At 45.6% G+C, this 18,662-nt stretch overlaps 1 protein-coding gene across 1 annotated transcript in view; it reads left to right on the top strand.

Moving 5' to 3' along the window:
* LOC144753644 (polymeric immunoglobulin receptor-like) overlaps positions 1 to 18,662 on the top strand; it is a 144,762-nt gene that overhangs the window by 101,536 nt on the left and 24,564 nt on the right. Inside the window, exon 2 of the mRNA XM_078641264.1 lies at positions 15,150 to 15,485. Within this exon, the coding sequence (XP_078497390.1) occupies positions 15,150 to 15,485 (336 nt within the window). The remainder of the gene's footprint in view (positions 1 to 15,149; positions 15,486 to 18,662) is intronic.

The following is an 18,662-nucleotide window of genomic DNA, read 5'->3' as shown; positions in this document are numbered from 1 at the left end:
AAGCACTTGGGCCCCCATCCAAAGGGGGGGGGGGCACTGTCCACTACATTGGAGCTGCAATGTGACAAGCTTTACAGCAAGCTCTCAGTCCCTGGAGCGGCGCGGACTGAGTTAAGATGGCGGCCCGCAACAGGACGAGGTGCAGCAGCACGCTTGGCAGTCCCAGACGGTGGTGAAGGGCTTGCATGAGGCCCCCAATTGTGGACAACTGAGATCCCAATTGCGCTGCACGCAAAACCCTGCTGGGGGTCGGTGTCGCTGCCTGGCAGACATGCTCAGCCACCTCAGCGTCCTTGAGGTAGGACATGTGGGCAATGCGGAAGCCCCCCAGATGAGTGGAAGGATTCTGCATGTGGCATGGGCCGGTCCAGGGGAGACCCGTCCTGCTTGTGAGGAGTGAGGGGGCGCTGGGGGATCCCCCCCATGGACACCAAGAGACTAATAGCAAAGTCCCGGCAACACGGTGCCTGACCTCAAAATGGCGGCGGTCAGGCACCTGATAGCAACCTCGTGAGAAGGCCTCTGGCCAGCGGCCTCACCCAGCCATAGTGCACCCAGTCCACAAGCCCTGACTGCAAGTTAGGGAGGGCACCAGACCCACTGAAGTCCTGTGTGGGAGTGCTGTGCACCTGCCTCACCGCGCAGTGAATTTCCTGCTGCAGGAACGCAAGACGCAAACGGAGCACTTCTGCAGGGGGGTCCAGCGAGACCCCGGTCTTTCCTGCTGCGCGGAGGCCCCGAGCAGATCCAGTGTCCGGGTCCCTATACCACCAAAGAAGGTGCAGCCCGCAAAGGTCTCCAGCTTAAGCACCCCAGCTAGCAAAGGGGCAGCCAGTGAAGAGACAGCTCATGGTTCTCACAAAGGATGACCTGAAGTCCTTACTGAGAGAGTTTAAAAAGGAGCTGCGGGGCAATATTAAGGCTGATATGGGAGCCTCGTTCGAGGCCTTTAAGTCTGAGATGAGGGGCAGGCTGGTGTCCCTATAGGCAGATGTTGACTCGGTTGAGGCCCGCACCCTGGACCTTGAGGTGAAATACCAGGAGCTGGCGGACCGAATGCAACCGTTGGAAGCCCAATCTGTTGACCTGCGTAATCAACTGAGCGCCACAGTGCTCCGGAGCAAAGATCTGGAAAACCGCTCTCGGCGGGATGACATTCGGGTGCGAGGCCTGGAAGAGGGATGCGAGGGTCCATACCTGGAGGCCTTCATGGTGGGTCTCTTCTCGACGGTGCTTGGAGAAAAGGGTCCGGAGGTTCAGTTGGAAAGGGTCCACCGGGTAGGGCTGTGCACACCAGAAGACACCGTAAGGCCTAGAGATGTGCTGGCGAAAGTCAGCTCCTTTAAATCCAAAGAATTGATCCTCCAGAAGGCACGATCCCTCAACAAAATCACGTTCCAAAATGTGTCCTGCTTGCTTTTCAAGACATGGCTCAAGCTACACTAGCTTGATACCAGCAGTTCAGGCCGGTCATGGCTGCTCTGAGGGGTCGCAAGCTGAAATACCACTGGACCTACCCTTTTGGGCTGGCTTTTTCGTTAACATAAATAAGAGGGGTGTAGGGGGGAAAGGAATGTGCGAGGCAGCCCCCCACTCAAAAAGTCTACAAACAATTAGTGCCTCGCCCATGTAAACATCCTTCTTCTACGTAGACCGGGTAGGGATGTAGATTATCACTCCTACCTTGGATATGTCCAATAACATAAACCAAAAGGTGTGGATGTATTCTTTTCACTTAAAAATAATTCACACAGGACCAAATCATTCACCAATAGAAAAGTAGTGAAAGATAGAGAGAGTACCTCACGGTAGAACAACCCGAGGGGGTTCCTGGTCAATGATTCCCGGTATACCCACTTCTCATCATCGGCGACTCTCTCTATTTGTGAAAAGACAAACGTGCACTCAACAGGAAAGTAGTGCGGACGTGAGAATAGTGAGAAAAATGAAGACAAAACACAAGTAGTGATCAACATAGAAAGGTGTACAAATACACGTCACGAAACCCCATGAAAACCACACTAAAAAACAAATCAAATGGGTGGTGGTGCTTTGCTTGCTGATGCCGTTTTATTCTGATGCAGCAAAGCACTGCCAATTAAAATTGGTTACTATTATACCAACACAGATTATCTCCTCAAACCGACATGTTTCATCGCTCCTTCCTGTGGCGATTTCATCAGGGCAACTGAGGGGTTTGTTATTCTCAAACTTTTCACATTAAAAATGGACCTGTGTGAAACAAAAACACGCTCAGGGCGTAATTCAAGTACCTCAACAGAGGGTCACTACTAATACAGCATATATAGGCACACAGTTTAAACCTGCCATACCTGGAGTGCGCAATGTCAGCACATACCCGCGTCACTCCTCAGGACTCCGTGCCAAATGTTCACGTGTACGTGACCTGGACAATTCACAGTCACCTATTTGAGTAAAAAGACACAACAACAGCGTTTTCAGAATCCCCACATGTATGCGCATACAGACCCTGTCTGGCACTAACCAGGGGTTTACACTCTTTGCTGAGGACAATCGCATATTTCATCTGAATTGCTCGGTGAATGCTGTCTGGCGATAAGATGTATAACCCACCAAACATATTCCTCCTAATTGCCATTCCCATTAGCCTTCACCGCACTTCAATACTGATCGGACAGCCTCTATTCACTCGAGCTTTGTCAGGTTTAAAGTCGACATTGAATGATGAAAGCATAAGCCCGCCCATTCACTTTCGTAATGTCATGAGACTTCGATATTTGTGCCAACATTGAGAAAGGAAGGCATATGTGGCGTAGTAAAAGTCCCCGCACTCATTCACTCGGTCAGACACACTCTTACTCAAGCCGTGTCCCTCCGGCGCTTCCGACGGTCCACAACTACGGACTGATTGTCGGAGAGGAAGTAACCAGCGAGAGCGGAGCCCCGCCCCTCACGGTTACGTGCGGCGGCCATCTTGGAATGGGTTCATTTCAACAGATAAGATGGTAATTTTGCCTGGACCCGGTGAGCAGACTATGTTCCTGATGTGAAAAGATTGAAAAATAGAAAGGCAGTAGCCCATAGTCCCAGTATAAGTAGAACTGGTCAATTAATGTTCCCCAGCACGGTGATGCTAAAAACGAGGCGTAATGCACAAGGGAGGAAGAGAGATGAATAGGGCCACACTGCCACGGGGGTCAAGGGGGAAGTGGAAAGCGTGTGACAGAGCCCTGTCAGCGCCTACTGATCTTATTCCACTCAATATTTTCATTGAGTCCCTCCCGGTCTGCCCGTTCCAAATATATCCACTTGGCCTCCTTTTTCGCCAAGATATTCTCCAAATTGTGCGAATCGCCCACCACCTTTTCAAGGACAGTCCACTTCAGGTCCCTAGGGTCATGTCCTGATGTGTTAAAATGTTGTACCAGCCGCGTGGTCAGCTTCTTGGCGCGGATAGTGCTTAGATGTTCCTGCACACGTATCTTTGTTTTCCGGGTAGTTAGGCCAATGTAATAGAGACCGCAGCTGCACATCAGTCTATATATGACATGTGTCGTATTACAGTTGCTGAATCTATTAAGAAACCATGTCCTACCACCACGTAGAGTTACCATCTTAGTGGCCTCTGTGAGCCCACAGACACAGCAGTTTCCACAAGGATAGTGTCCAGCTGGTACAGTGCTGGTGTTAGCTATGTTCCTGTTGCGTGTGTGGACCAATTTATCTCGTAAATTAGGGGCTCTCCTGAAGGCAAATCGCGGCATGGGCATCTTGTTTTCCATTGTGTCAATAATGGACCAGTTCTTCAGGATGATCTGTCTAATTTTACTCGACCGAGGATCAAAGGTGGTCACTACTGGTAGACACACTTGCTTCTCTTTTCTGTTACGCTCCAGTAGGGCATCTCTCGGGGTGTTCAGAGCCCTCTTCCGTGCATGTCTGATGACTTTAGCTGGGTAATCTCGCTGTTGTAACCTATTTACGAGTTCAGAGGACTGCTCAAGAAAGGTTTCTGTGGAGGAACAATTCCTGCGGTACCGCAGAAACTGTCCCACCGGAAGATTGTCACGTAACGACCTCGGATGGAACGAATGGTAATGGAGGAGGGAATTCCTATCCGTGGCCTTGTGATGGACACTTGTGACCAACATGGAATCTGTTACAGTGATGTCTATGTCCAGATACACCGCCGAGACATTGCTAATGGACCAAGTAAACCGCAAGCTGGGGTCCACCTGGTTCAGCCATTGTAGGAATATATTGAGCCGGTCCCCTGTACCTGTCCAGATACAGAGGACGTCGTCAATATAGCGTCTCCACAGGGAGATATTATCTCTGTAGGGATTAGACTCATGGAGGACCACATTTTTCTCCACCTGACCCACATAAATGCAGGCCAGGCTAGGAGCAAATGTGGCCCCCATGGAAGTTCCAGAGGTCTGCAAGTATAATTATCCCTGGTACTCAAAGAAATTTCTCGTGAGTGCCAACTCAATACATTGCATAACGAAGGTTTGGGGTGTGTCATAAAACCACTCCATCGACCCCAGGGCCCGTGCTGCTGCCACCAGCGTGGCGTCCTGGGGGATGCTGGTATACAATGACTCGATGTCAATTGTGACCAGTAGTTGGTTGTCAGGGTCAAAGGATATATCTTTAAGGATGTTCAAGATATCAGTCGTATCTTGCACATAAGACTCTTGGGTGACCACCGCCTCTCTCAGAAAGAAATCGGCAAACTGGGGTTGTTCTACCGTGAGGTACTCTCTCTATTTTTCACTACTTTTCTATTGGTGAATGATTTGGTCCTGTGTGAATTATTTTTAAGTGAAAAGAATACATCCAGACCTTTTGGTTTATGTTATTGGACATATCCAAGGTAGGAGTGATAATCTACATCCCTACCCGGTCTACGTAGAAGAAGGATGTTTACATGGGCGAGGCACTAATTGTTTGTAGACTGGCTTTTTCGTTAGACAACAGAATTTTCCCTGCACAGAAATGGTGAGCCTGCCGCCATTTTGGGTGATGAGGTACCCGCTCCTACACAAGCAACCAAAACAGGAGATGGGGGATCTACTGCGGGATCGAGGAAACGTGGAGGAGGTCACGTGCTGCATCAGAGAAGAACTGGCAAGAGCACATCAGGGTGACTTAAAAACTGCCGGGATGTATGGCCCTAGGTAGGATCCACCCGAGGGGACTCATGCGGCTCGGAGGAGGCAAGACTCTAGTGGAAATCTGGGCTCAAACATGGCAGATGCTGACTAACCCAGTTGTTACGAGGGGGGTGGTAGGGTCTGAAGCTAAGATGCTGAAGCTTATATGAGGGTTTCGATGGTTAATGCTTCATTTGTGCCAAGTTGTTGTTATATGGGTCTTGAAGGCGGAATTTGGTCTGCCCCAGTAAACACTCAGAATGTGGTTCTCTTCTGAGATTGAGAAACTCGGAGCTCCAAGTCATGGTTTGTATTTTTTTCTGTTAAATGTGTTTTGGTGTCATGGTACGGTCAGCGCTAAAGCTAAAGGCTTGGTTGGGGGAGGGGGAAGGAGGAGGGGGAAGTACACGCTCCCAGGGGCACAGTTAGCAAGGCAGGTTGGAAGGTCCTGCGCTGATTAATGAAGGTTAATTGCCTATCATGCAACGTGAGACGCCTTAACTCCCCCAACAAGAGGCAACGTATTTAGAAATTCCTACTGAACCACCAGATTAAAATAGCTGCCCTGCAAGAAACCCACCTTGCTCACTTTGCCTCTGGATTCAAGCAAGCTTGGCTGAAGACGGCTAAAATGCCAGAAACCGGTCCTAGGAAGCTTGTTTCCGGTCCAGGGAAGGCATGGCTTGGCAGTTCGGGCTGGACTGTTCCCATGACGCACAGGGTCAGACTGATTTGCATATGGCCATGTCTGAACTGGGGTGGCAGAGTGGGCTAAAGAACGGTGATGGATTAAACCCAGATCTGTTGACTGGGTGTGAGTGTTTGATTGGTTCAGATGCTCCGTCCATCACCACCCCCTTTTGTACCACGTAGGGAGAACCAGCGGTTGAAACATAGGGTCTTCCCACAAATATTTCACTTCTCAGCGCTCACAAAACACAATTGGTTGGCTCTACTTTTTCACTCCTCCTTCCCATTTCTCCATCAGGCCTCTAAAACGGACAAGGCAGGGAGGTTTAGAATGGTCAGGGTGGAGCTGAGGGGTCAACTCTGCACCATTGCAATGATCTGCGCACCCAATGCAGGGCAGCAGTATTTCCTGGGCTCCTTTCTGGCCTCACTAGAGGGGTTCTCAATGGGGGACATACTGTTACTGGGAGACTTTAACACAATTTGGGATCCTTCCCTTGACACTACCCACCCACACAGGGCATCAGGGGGTATTTAGCAATTCAATTTAGGCGGAGCCACAGGGGTTGAGACTCTGCGATGCATGGAGGAGTACTCACCCCACGATACAGGACTATTCTTTTTTCTCACACTCCCACAGGACATACCACAGAATCGATTATGCATTCATTACTCAATCCCTTCTCCACACATTGTCGGACTTCCAATTCCACCCGATCTGCCTATCAGATCATGCTTCACTAGAGTTGGTCCTGGACTGGCCCGCCCCTCGCTCCAAACATGCTAGATGGTACTTTCCCAACTACCTCTGCAGGGACCGTCTTTTTAGGGACGAATTACGCAAAGCAATCACGGAGTATTTTGACCTCAATGACCCTGATCAGACCTCGTGGCCAACACCTGGGACACCTTCAAGGCAGTCATCAGGGGAAAGTGTATTGAATTAGATGCCACGCTCAAAAAACAACGTAAAGGGGACTGTCTACTGCTAGAAGGGGAACTCGGCAAGGCCGAAAGTGACCATAAGAATAACCCCTTGATGCGTTCCCTGAGGAAAGTCACACAAAATAAGGGAAAGCTGCAGGCCATTGACACTACTGGGGCGGAAAAAACCCTCCTGCGTCTGCAAGCCCTTAGCTATGAGGGGGGGAATATGGTAGGGGTCCTACAGGCGTGCCAACTAAGAGTGAAGAGAGAAAGGAGAAAGAATACATTATGTGTATAATAGAGGGGGTCTCTCAAAAAAGCGAGGAGGGGAAAGCCGGAGCCTTTGGGGATTTTACGGCTCCCTGTATACCGCTGACCTGCTGGAAACTGGAGACTAGGAGCATTACTTAGCAGCCTCAGGTCCCGGCCTCCACAAACGATGATCTGAGCAGATCTATTTCTGATGAGGAGGTGCAAAAGGCGATAGACAGGCTGAAGCTTCAAAAGGTGCCTGGCCCTGATGGGTTGAACGCCCACTTCTATCGAACCTTCGCGCAAGAGCTCATTCCCCGTCTGGTGTCGCTTTATAATGATATAGCTGCCTCCCAACTGGTGACCCCCTCTATGGGTGAGGAGCTGAACTCAGTCATCCCCAAACCGGGAAAAGACCACCAAAAAATGCACCTCTTATTGGCCAATCGCGCTCCTGAACCTAGACGCCAAGTTGTACTCTAAAATATTGGCCACGCTTGGAGGAGGTCATGCCGCTGCTTGTCATACCAGACCAAGGATGTTTCATCATGGGGAGGCAAACCCATGATAATCTGCGGAGGGTTGTGCACATTATTGAAAAGGTGCAGAGGTATTGGGGCTCTTCTCTCGCTAGAATCGGAGAATGCCTTTGACCGGGTGGACTGGGACTTTCTGACCAGAACACTAAGGCTCTTTAGTGTGGGCCAACTATTCCGCTCCGACATCCCGAGTCTTGGTGAATGGCGTAGCCTCGGAACCCTTCAAACTAGGCAGGGTTTCCCATTATCAACACTACTTTTTGCTCTTAGCATTGAGCCCCTAGCAGAATGCATTCCGTCTAACACTGACATACCTGGGGTCACATTTGGGACTGATGAGCACAAGATTTCTCCGTTTGTAGATGACGTGCTGCTCCTGATCATGGATCCGTGGTCTTCCCTTCCGGCTATTCAATCAGAGCTTGCCTCCTATGAACGAGACTCAGGGTTTAAGGTAAACTTTTCCAAATACTATCTCCAAAATCTAACCCTACCCAAAGAAACTTTGCGGAGCATAGAAACTCTGTCCCCTTTTCAATGTACACACAAAAACATCACATACCTGGGTATTAAACTCACGCCTAAGCTATTGCACCTTTATGGGGCTATTTATGCTCCTTTCCAACGTCCAATTATGGCTGATCTGACCAGATGAAGAATGGCCTACATCTCCTGGATAGGGCGAGTTAACACCGTTGAAATTAGCATTCTCCCCCCTCCTCCTGGCTGCTTTACCTTTTCTAGGGTCTCCCTATTCCAGTGGAGAGGGCTCTGTTCCCGATCTGAAAACAATTATCACTAAGTTCATATGGCAGAGTCGGGCGTACTTATCCCATTGAGTGTAAACCAGGGCGCGGGAAGCTGGGGGAATGGCCTTGCTGGATTTCTTGGGGTACTACAGAGCGGCCCAACCCAGAGTGATCACTGACTGGTCACTATGTGAATCTTAAAAAATCTGGCTTCACATGGATCAACAAATAGTGGGCAGGGCAATTTGGGATCTCTTGTGGAAACAGAAGCACAATCAACCCCGTAATGCATGTATCAGCAGCCCCACTGCCACCACCCTGAGGGTTTGGGATGAGCTTGCCAGGTCAACGCCTCTTACCACCTTCCCATCCCCCTATACTCCCATCCACTTCAACCCAGATTTCCCTCCGGCTCTTCAAGAGGGGCCATTCAAAGTGTGGCAGGAGGGCGGCTGCCTCATGATATCTGATCTCTATAAACAGGGGAAGCTACTGACTTTTGAGGACTGCGCGAAAATCATTTAAACTCCAGCCCTCCAAAAAGTACCACTACTTATAACTTAAGCATTGGGTCCAACAACCACAGTTACGGCTGGCCGCAACTAGGGAGTTACTCCCAATTGAGAAATTTGCACAATCAGGGGCTTCCACCAAAGGGACTATCTCCTTCCTTTACTTCCTCCTACGGCTCCCATTCAACTCTGAGGCACCAACGGTTCTGGAATTCAGTTTTAACTACTCCTTTAGAGAAAAAACAATGGCATTCTCTATACAGTCCATGCTTTTAAGAGAAGCCCACTATAAAAATTATGTACGACTGGTACTTGTACCCCCAGAAGTTGCACGCAATTTTCCATTCTGCTCCAGATAGGTGTTGGAGGGGCTTGCGGGCTACTGGCTTGCGGCTACTGGGAGATTTCAGGCAAATTTGGTGGGACTGCCAAACCAATAAGCCCTTTTGGAATGAAAAACTATTCTAAATCAAGATAAGTTTGGGCTACCCTATTCCTGCAACAATGGAACACAATCTCCTGGGGATTCGGGATCTCAGCTTGAAACGACAAGCTATAACTTCTCTTGACTGTAACACCATAGTTTGTTCTCTTTTATTCTTCTTTGAGTAATGGGGGTGACCGGGGGGTGGGAGTCGCGGGTACTCAAGACCAACCTGACCAACACTGTTAGCATATGGTCTAGTTTCATATGGCTGGTTCGGTTGGGGCCCGCAGGGGTCCTGTAATGAACAAAACTTCACAGATTGAGTCCTAGTTCACAGGCTACTCTAGCTCTCTGTAACTTTCGATTTTGTAAGCTGTACTGGCGCCTCCCACCAATGTTGGTCTTGTAATGTTATAATTCTAAACCAATAAAAATATTTTGACAAAAACTAGAACATACATGGATACATTACAGAAAATTCTCACATGGATTGGGTGATAGCTTTCACATGATTTAACGCTGACTAAGGAAAGAAAAACCTCTGAGGCCTAAACAGTGAACAGCTGAATTACGAGAATATTAATATTAATAAATATCACACATTTCTAAATACTTCAGTTTGTCGAGTTAATCAAATACATGGTTCACATGAAATGCAAGTCAATATTAAACACTACAACAAAAAAAAGTATTTCAAGTGGTATATCAGTATTATTTCTGTATGTTGCCATGTGGGCTCATTTTAACAGGTTACTTTTAAAATGCGTTAATTATTTTTGCTATGGAAAATACTTCTATAATCTATGTCAGCTTTCTTGTTAAATGCATTATTTACATTTGGTTAATGTCAATACATATGTTTAATTTCAGTTAAATGAAATACATTAATTTCAATGCACATTAATATTTTGTCAAAATAATCTCTATGGGTTACAGTTTGTTTTTCACCTTTTTCTCATAAGCACGTAAATGCTTTGGCATAACTTTGTCATTTCTTAGCGTAGTTTCTCATTACTATTAGGGGTGGTTGGAATTTGCGTAGTCGCGTTACGCAAAGCTCTGCGAAACGGTAAAAAATCTCTGCGGGCACGCAAAAGTTCCTCGAACATGCGAAATTGCTTGTTCCACCCGTCCCGATGCTTTTTTCCTGTTCGCGAACGCTGTTTGCGTGCTCAGGTAGAAATATCTTGCGAACACGCATTTTGATAGCGTGAACAAGAAATAAATTCCACGAAGACGCGGATCGCGGAATTTTTGGCAATTCCGCATTCTCCACGGAACGTGAAATCACCCAAATTCCGCGAGCGGAGGGGAATTTACCACCCAGGCCTAATTACTATATAATCATTATTCTAATATTCTGCATGCTTTTATGATGCAGTATCTAAAACATGACTATGTAGATGAAATTTCTCTCAAGTAGGTGAACATATTCATTGTTTTCAGGGCCGGACTGGCTACCGGGCAGTTTGGAATGCTGCTGAGCTGGGGGGTGATTTCGTTCATGGAGACCTGTGTGCGCTAAACGAAATTTGGTTTGCATTAATTATTTCGAAGCACGCGCAGGTCTCCATGAACGAAATCAGCCCCCACCGCAGTGAAATCAGCCTCAGATCGGCAGCTTTCTAAACTGCCCGGTAGCCAGTCCGGCCCTGATTGTTTTGTCTCATCTATTTATAAAGAGTCGCAAATCATTTCTCAGGTAGGAAATGGTGAAGATGAATGCATTATAACATCTATGCTCCATCAGAGTCCTGGCCAACATGGCCACCAACAGGACAGATCTAATTACTAGAGAAGCGTCGCACTCCCTCTCTTCTTTAAGAAGGTAAAAGAAGACAAATACGTTAACTGCCTTATCCGTTATAGGCCCTGAGACAACCAGAACCTCATTCCTGTACTGTTGTGTCACAGGTACCTACCCTCTGTAGCATGGGAAAGAAAGTTTCTCTAACCAAATGCATTGTGTTTTCAAGTTTTTGGGACTATATGCAGCAATTGATCTGTTGTGAGACACCAATCATTTGACATCTAGAATGGAGATCCCACTACAGAAATGTCAATATGGAATCTGGTATAAATGCTAATTCTCCTAGTGAATATGAAGACATTTTAGTTTGATAAATAAAAAAAAGAAAATTCAGTACATTTCCAAAATTGTTTCCTTTTTATCAGTGAAATCAACATATAAAATTCAGATTGGATTCAGTGTTAGAGATGGGATCAGGCTAGGGATGTTTGAAGGGTTAGGGTTGAAGAAGGATTAGACTAAAGAGACAGGGCTGTGGTCAGGTTTAGAGTTTGGGAAAGGACAGTCATTATGTTGAAGATTAGAATTTGGACCAGGATTAGAACTCAGTTTAGCATTGTTTTGAGATTATGTGTAAATTTTGGATTAGGTTTGAGATTCGATTTAGAGGCAGGTAATGGCTCTGGTTAGTGTGAGGGTTATGGCTCTGGTTTGGTTAAGAGTGTGACATTTCATTTGCCTAAGGACAGCAGTTTGAGTTAGAATTTTAATTAGATTTATTGACGGACTGTGTTCATTCTAGTATTCTTTGTAAGGTTTCTTCATGATTTCAATGTCATGAAAATGTGTTTATGTTTATAATGGTTCCTTAATATTCATTATCCATATAGTAAATATTTTCCTCATTTCTGTATTGATTGTTTGCAGTTTTATGTAGCATTAACTCGACCTGAAGATACAGGAGTACATTATGAGCATCAGTTACTTCACACCAATCCATTCTTCTATATAAGTAAGGGCCCACGCTAGACCCTGATCAATTAGGTAGCAATTCCATCATCAAAATACTTTATTTGTTTGCCATAACCATCAAAGTGTACAATAAAATATCAACAATAAAATATCAGAATCAATTAGTATCAATATAAAAACATGCAATGGCATACTCCAATTCACATCACATTAATCATCATGTAGGACTTTGCAGCGCATAGTCACAGAGCGGCACAAAACAAGAAAGTAAGTACTACATCCACTTCGTAAGTGCAGAGTGATCCTCATAGGATTTAAGATCAGATTAGATTGACGAGTTAAAAATATAACATGGAAGGTTAAAATACAAAATTCCCACAGTACAGAGGTATCAAAGAATCAGCATGACCCAAGAGTTCAAACAAGATGGACAATGTAACACATTATGGTACCGATATCATGGCAAGAATGAAATGCAGTGGATAGGGTTGGCATTTCTCCCTTGTCATTGTCCTGAATGCAAACCATTTGGAGCAAACCCAATGTAACACCTCCACTGCCATGTGGGTTAGCACAACGTGCCTTGACCCACATCAAGATTGATGGACCAGATCTACAGAAGACAGTGTCACTTTACAAAATCAAATGCTTTTGCATTATAAAGAGTAAAAGTACTATTTATTATGTTCTAGTTTTGCCACGTAAAGCGTCTAAGGTCCTTCTCATATCCTCAGAGCACTGTCTATAACAGATGAAACCAATATGTGCTCTGTGGGTCACCATGGGTAGCAAGAAGTAATGTTTGTTGGACAAAGTCTTTGAAAATAAATTCCTTTCATTTTGAAGTGAGGTCTGAAGAAAGCCCACTCTCATCTTGTGTATAACCTATGTCAAGGGCTTAAGACTCACCAGTACTGCATTTTCAGAAGGTGGTGGTATATTCACTTTTTGTTTTACATCTTACTTGCTCGCATATACTCAATAACCAAGGAGACTGGCTTAAATGAATCAACAAGACAATGTATTTTTAAAGCTCATGAGTGATAAGCTTAGTCTAGGCAAAAAGCTACTGTAGTCTTGTCATCTTCTCACAGGAAAACATTTAGGTAGAGCAGTATTTAATTAAACTGTTGGCTGCTTCTCTGCTACTTGTACAACGTGAGGATCCAGGCTACTCAATCTGAACGCATTTCTGTCCTTCTTCTGGAGTTTATTTTATAACCCATTGATTTGTATGCCGTATCACAGTCTTTGCAACAGCATCCATCAGAAGTGTTCCCACAGAGAAGATTTGTCTCCAATATATAGTAAAAAAGAAAAACCCTGGGCCAGACCTGGATCCACGCCATCAGTCCCTTAAAAACAATAATTCACAAGGGTAGGTCCGTCCCTGCCCTCAGCCTCTCCATTCAGTAGTCCATAATAATTTTTGCTTAACTTTTGCAATGTTTGCCTGGAAAATACTTAATCAAAGTGTATGAGTGCAAGGATGAAAGATCGAGCGGAAACAACTCCTTTCATCCAATCCCACTTCTCACGAGAACGAGTAGTGAAAAGCCTTGGTTAGAGTTGAATAAACATAACATAAGTAATCTAGACTCGGGTCTGTGTTCAAGGCAACATCTGAACTTTGGTTTAAGTTCACTCCTTCCCCACTGTTTGGTGACCACAAAGTAGGTTCAAATGTCTGAAAAATCGAAACAATGAAGGGGGTTGCTGCAGTCAAATCAAATCTCTTACTACGTTACCCTCGTTATTTTGCTTTTGAGATCTGCGTTTTCACTTCTGCAGTGGCTGTGAAGTATTAAATAGGTTTGTCCCCATGCTAAATGGACAACCATTATTATATCAAACTAGCTATAAATGTCCGCCTCATAAGACTGACCTGCTTAGTGTCAGACACGTGAGACTAGGGCTGGGAAAAGACATGGGTAAGATAACAGCAGAAGACTGCAGGGAAATGCATTACAGAATGGAGAAGTTGGAGACTGAACTGAGGAATCTGGGGGGTTGGGGTGGAGGGGGAGCAGAACAGGTTGAGAGGTCAGGTCAGATGTGGGTGGCAGACCAGTAGGAGAACAGAAGGAGCAGGGTCAGCACTTCCGGGTTACGTTAAATGGAGTCTTGCAGAGAAGACGTTGCTTTGTAACTTTGTTCGTTATAGGGCTCACCGATGCTGAATAGCTTGTTCACCGTTAGCATCCCTTTTCACATATGTTATGTTTCCCTCTCCCCTTCCAAGTTCCTTCCGTTTTTTTGCTGTGCTGTTCGAGATTCTCTTGCATTACGATGTACATATTTATTTCTCCAAATCTATTGGTGGTTTCCACGTGCATTAACTGCAGGTGCTGTCTTGTCTGGGGAGGGTTCTTGAAACTCTCCAGGGTCGTCAATTGCTCCCTTTATTGGAGCATCAGGTAAGGGTGCATTTGTTATAAAATAATTTATGAACAGATCAAATATTTTCAGCAATATCTTAATGTGTTTCTGTGTTTCATGTAAGAGTCGCACTCCTGCGAAGTCTTAGTAAAGCCCTGGGGGTGGAGATTGGATGTGAATTAATATGAAGATGTCAGGGACGCTCACACATCTGCACCATTCCCTGCAGTCATGCGCACTTCCACTCAGTCTACACATACACTGCACCCATTTCCCCCACACATGCCTGCACCCACTCGTCCACACACACCCTGACACTCACTGTAACTTTCACTCTCTCCAGTATTTCCTAATTTGTACATGCAGTGCTTTTGGGCCTTTAACATTACCGCAGAATACAGATGAATCTGGGTAGGCATCGTAGGCAAAGTAGATTGTACTGAGTCTCCTGGCTAAGACTCACACTCGACCAGTCTCTCAAACTAAGCGTGCTGCCCTCGTGATATAGCATGGGAATCATGTCCAACCGACCTTGGAGAAAATCCCATCGTGCATCCACACGGAGTGGCAATCCTGGCAATTTCTTGGCTACTCTGCCACATCGCACATCTTCGCTATGTCCAGTTTTGAAGTGACTCTGGACGACCGCATTTTCCAGTGACTTTTCTTAAAGTAGATGTCTAGTTAGTTCTCTGTCTTATTTTACAAGTCCCTTTTTCTGTTCGTTACATATTACACAAAGCCACAAACATGTAAGTGATGTAGCACAACATTAAAAGAAAATAATTAAAATGTGTTTACTTTTCCACAGCTTTACCGATCCGGGATCTATGGTCCAATGGAGATAAAACAGCCCTGGCCGGATCAGAAACCACAATGCATTGCTTCTACGATAAAAATAGATTTTTATTTGGAAAGAAATACTGGTGTGCTGGTGGGTCCCGAAGAACATGTGATGTTTTATGTGACACAAGTGGTTTTATAAATACAAAATATGCGACTAGGCTATCATTAAAAGATACCAGAGTTGGCCTTTTCTCCATCACTTTCAGGCAGCTTTCATTAGAGGATTCAGGCACGTACTGGTGTGGAATAGAACGACCTTATGCGGACATCATGACATCAATGACGCTGGATGTAAAAGAAGGTAAGTCTGAAGCAAATTAAAAAGACAGTCATTTCAATTAACGATTTAAAATCGTTAGTAATAACCATTTGCAGAATGAGTAACTTGTTAAAGTTTGTTGGTGAGTTCTCCTATCCTATTGTAAATTCATTAACGCCAAACACATGAACACATGCAGGCGATACAGGAATTCACTCGAAAATGAGGTATGAGAAACACTTTTTAACAATTGCTTGCAACAAATGCAGGACACTCGCAAGGGTGGTGGTGGTGGCACAGTAAAACCCGAGTCAAAATTGGTACTGCTGGGGTTGATGGACGAATGAGGAGGTCGACACCACACGAACTCCTAGTGGGCTTCCTCATCGCTCTAGTCTAAGGGATGTGACATGGAACTGGAGAGCTGCAAAGGCACCGCCTTCATCCGAATGGGCACGTGGGATTGGCTACTGAGCCACATCAGAACAATTCGTATACAAATCTCGTGGCTGTCCGGAGAAACACTGGAAGGTCTGAGGGATTGGATGATTTACTTTGAATTTGAATGTACAGAAATGATATCTGTGAAGTATCTGCATGCTTGGATTATGTATTCATCGGAGTGGGGTTCAACAGGTGTTATGCAGTACTGATGCTTAAAACCTAATAAACCAGTTGTAGAAAAAACAAAATAGAATTGCATGATCTTACTCTTGTAAAGGGTTGTGTGATGGAACCAAGCATGTGTTTACCACGCATGCCAGTTCCACACAGTCTGTACAACGCAAGTCTTAACCACGGATATGCCTTTACCACACATGCCTTTACAACTATTTATGAGTAGTCAAAGCATGTATGGTAAACACATTTCCCTGGTTAAAACATGGCCCCCCAACCCCTTCCCTGAGTCCTAAAACGACCCCCTCCCTCCTGAAAACCAACACCTCCACCCAGAGCGCTAAAAACGTCTCTGCCTCCAGCCCTAAATACTACCCGCCGTCCTCAAAGCCCTATAAGTGACCCCAACCTCTCCGTGAGCCCTATAAATGACCCCGCCCTCCATTCATCACTAAAAACTACCCTGACCCAGAGCCCTAAAAACTACCCCTGAAAACTACCACCAAACCCCCCTAAAAACGACAACGAACCAACTGCAACTGAAATCTACCACAAATCCTCACCACCCCATAAAATTACCCTGAACCCCCCACAACTGAAAACTAACCCGAACCCCCACCACCCCTTAAAACTTCCCCAAACCACCAACCATGAAAACTAGCACAAACCCCCTCCATTCCTAAAAAATACCATATGCCCACCACTCCTGAAAACTACCCCAAACCCCCATCCCCCTTTAACCTACCCCGATCCCACTCACCCCTAAAAACTACCCCCACCACCCTTGAAAACGACCCCAAATCCCTTCACCCCTGAAAACTGCCCCAACCCCACATCCCTGAAACTACCACGAACCCCCCCGCCCCAGCCCCACTTACCTGTCCATGTCAGCTTCTCGATGCTCCTCTTCCAAGTCCCCGCCCATTCTGAACACTAGAGCGCATTTGCCTTAACCACGCATATGCCTGGTCAAGGCGAATTCGTTGTTCGGGAAAGTGTGGTTACGCTTGCGGGCTTCCGGAACTCGTGGCTCAGGCTGCGCAATTCCAGATGTTTCCTGGTCTGGTTATTAGGTTAAAGGCACCTTTTTTACCAGGTTTCAACCAAATGGTATTTCAAATGGTCAATGGTGGGTTCCAAGAATTGAGTGCACTTGGGGAAAACGTTTTTTACCATGACCTTAGACCATAGTTCTTCAATCTGTGGGGCGCGCCCCCGTGGGGGGGGGGGCGCGCCTTCATCTGGAGGGGGGCACGCGCTCCACCTTAAAATGACACCGTCCGATGTCGCAAGTACATACACTGAAGTGCAGGCAGGCGCGCAATGCCCATTAAGGTCAAAGGGCTTCAGCCCACCCTCCCACCCCTCCTGTGTGGCAGCCCGGGATGAGACATCCCGGGAACACACACAGCGGCACGGGTCTTTTAAAGACCATTTGCTTCTTAATGACGCCTTTGTTCTTTTTTCAGGCTTTTTAGACCCCTGCATCTCCACTCTGCCTGTTGATGGAATAATCAGCCCCCCACCGCCGAAATCTTTTCGTATACCCTCTCCCCCCCTGCGCCCCCCATACTCCCCGAGAAATTTGGCCCTAGTTGTGCCTCTGCCTGCAGGGCACATTGGCTGCCCTTGTGTTAAGACATGACAGCAATTCCGCACTAAAACTGCACACGTGCATACACACAGAGAGCCTAGCATGCCTGTTTTCTATTTAAGTAAAAAGTATAATGAGTTATTCTTTGCCTCACCTCTCCCAATCAAATGGCTGAGATATAGGTGCTTTATCTTAGTTTATAAGATAAGATAGCGTCAACACAAGTTTCTCTAAGTTAGCATTACAAGTCTACGTTGGGCCTCAACTCCATCTTGAATTTCTAGACGTGACTGTGTTTTCAGTTCTCTTTCTCTCTCTCTGTACACATGTAAAGCTTGCCCAAGTGAAATGCTTCGCAGCAGAATAATGTTCTTGGTGAACTCAGGTTTCCTCTTGAATGTAACAATTCAAGGTTCCTCCGTTTAAACTGTCAGATAATCTGTGTCTATTCATAAAATAAAACTGTCATTATTTTGTCTGAAGATTTGTACTGTCACATCTCACAACATTAAATTAAAAGTGCAATCAGAAATAATTATTTATTTAGGGGATGATGTTGGGATAGTGCTATGTACTTTTGCGTTTATTATGTATTACGATTGGTTGAGCATATGTAACATTTTACTCACCTTATGCCGACTGTGTAATTTTCGTTGTAAATATTCTATAAAAACAGGTGCTCATGTAGAAGGAAGTCATGAGTTGCTTGCCCAACTCTTAGGGGCAGAACCTTGTCATTCTGTGCCATGCCTTGGACTTAGAATAGTTTTGATTCCTTCAAGGGCTGATTCTGTTTAACTCTATGTCAGTCCTCATAGTTGCATTTGATTGGACATAATGCTAATTCCCTCAGACAATATTATGATTTGCCTGAACTGACCTAAATATACTACTGCCAACTGTAATTTTATGATTAACTAATAAACTCTTCATTGTTTGAAGTTTGCTGCTACCTCAATTATTTCTTTAATGCTATTTGATGCCATTTGATTATTTGACTATCATGT

The sequence above is a fragment of the Lissotriton helveticus genome, chromosome 5_1 (assembly GCF_964261635.1).
Source record: "Lissotriton helveticus chromosome 5_1, aLisHel1.1, whole genome shotgun sequence".
Taxonomy (NCBI): Eukaryota; Metazoa; Chordata; class Amphibia; order Caudata; family Salamandridae; genus Lissotriton; species Lissotriton helveticus.
The sequence above is the reverse complement of the archived record's forward strand: the minus strand, read 5'-3'. Positions and strand labels throughout refer to the sequence as shown.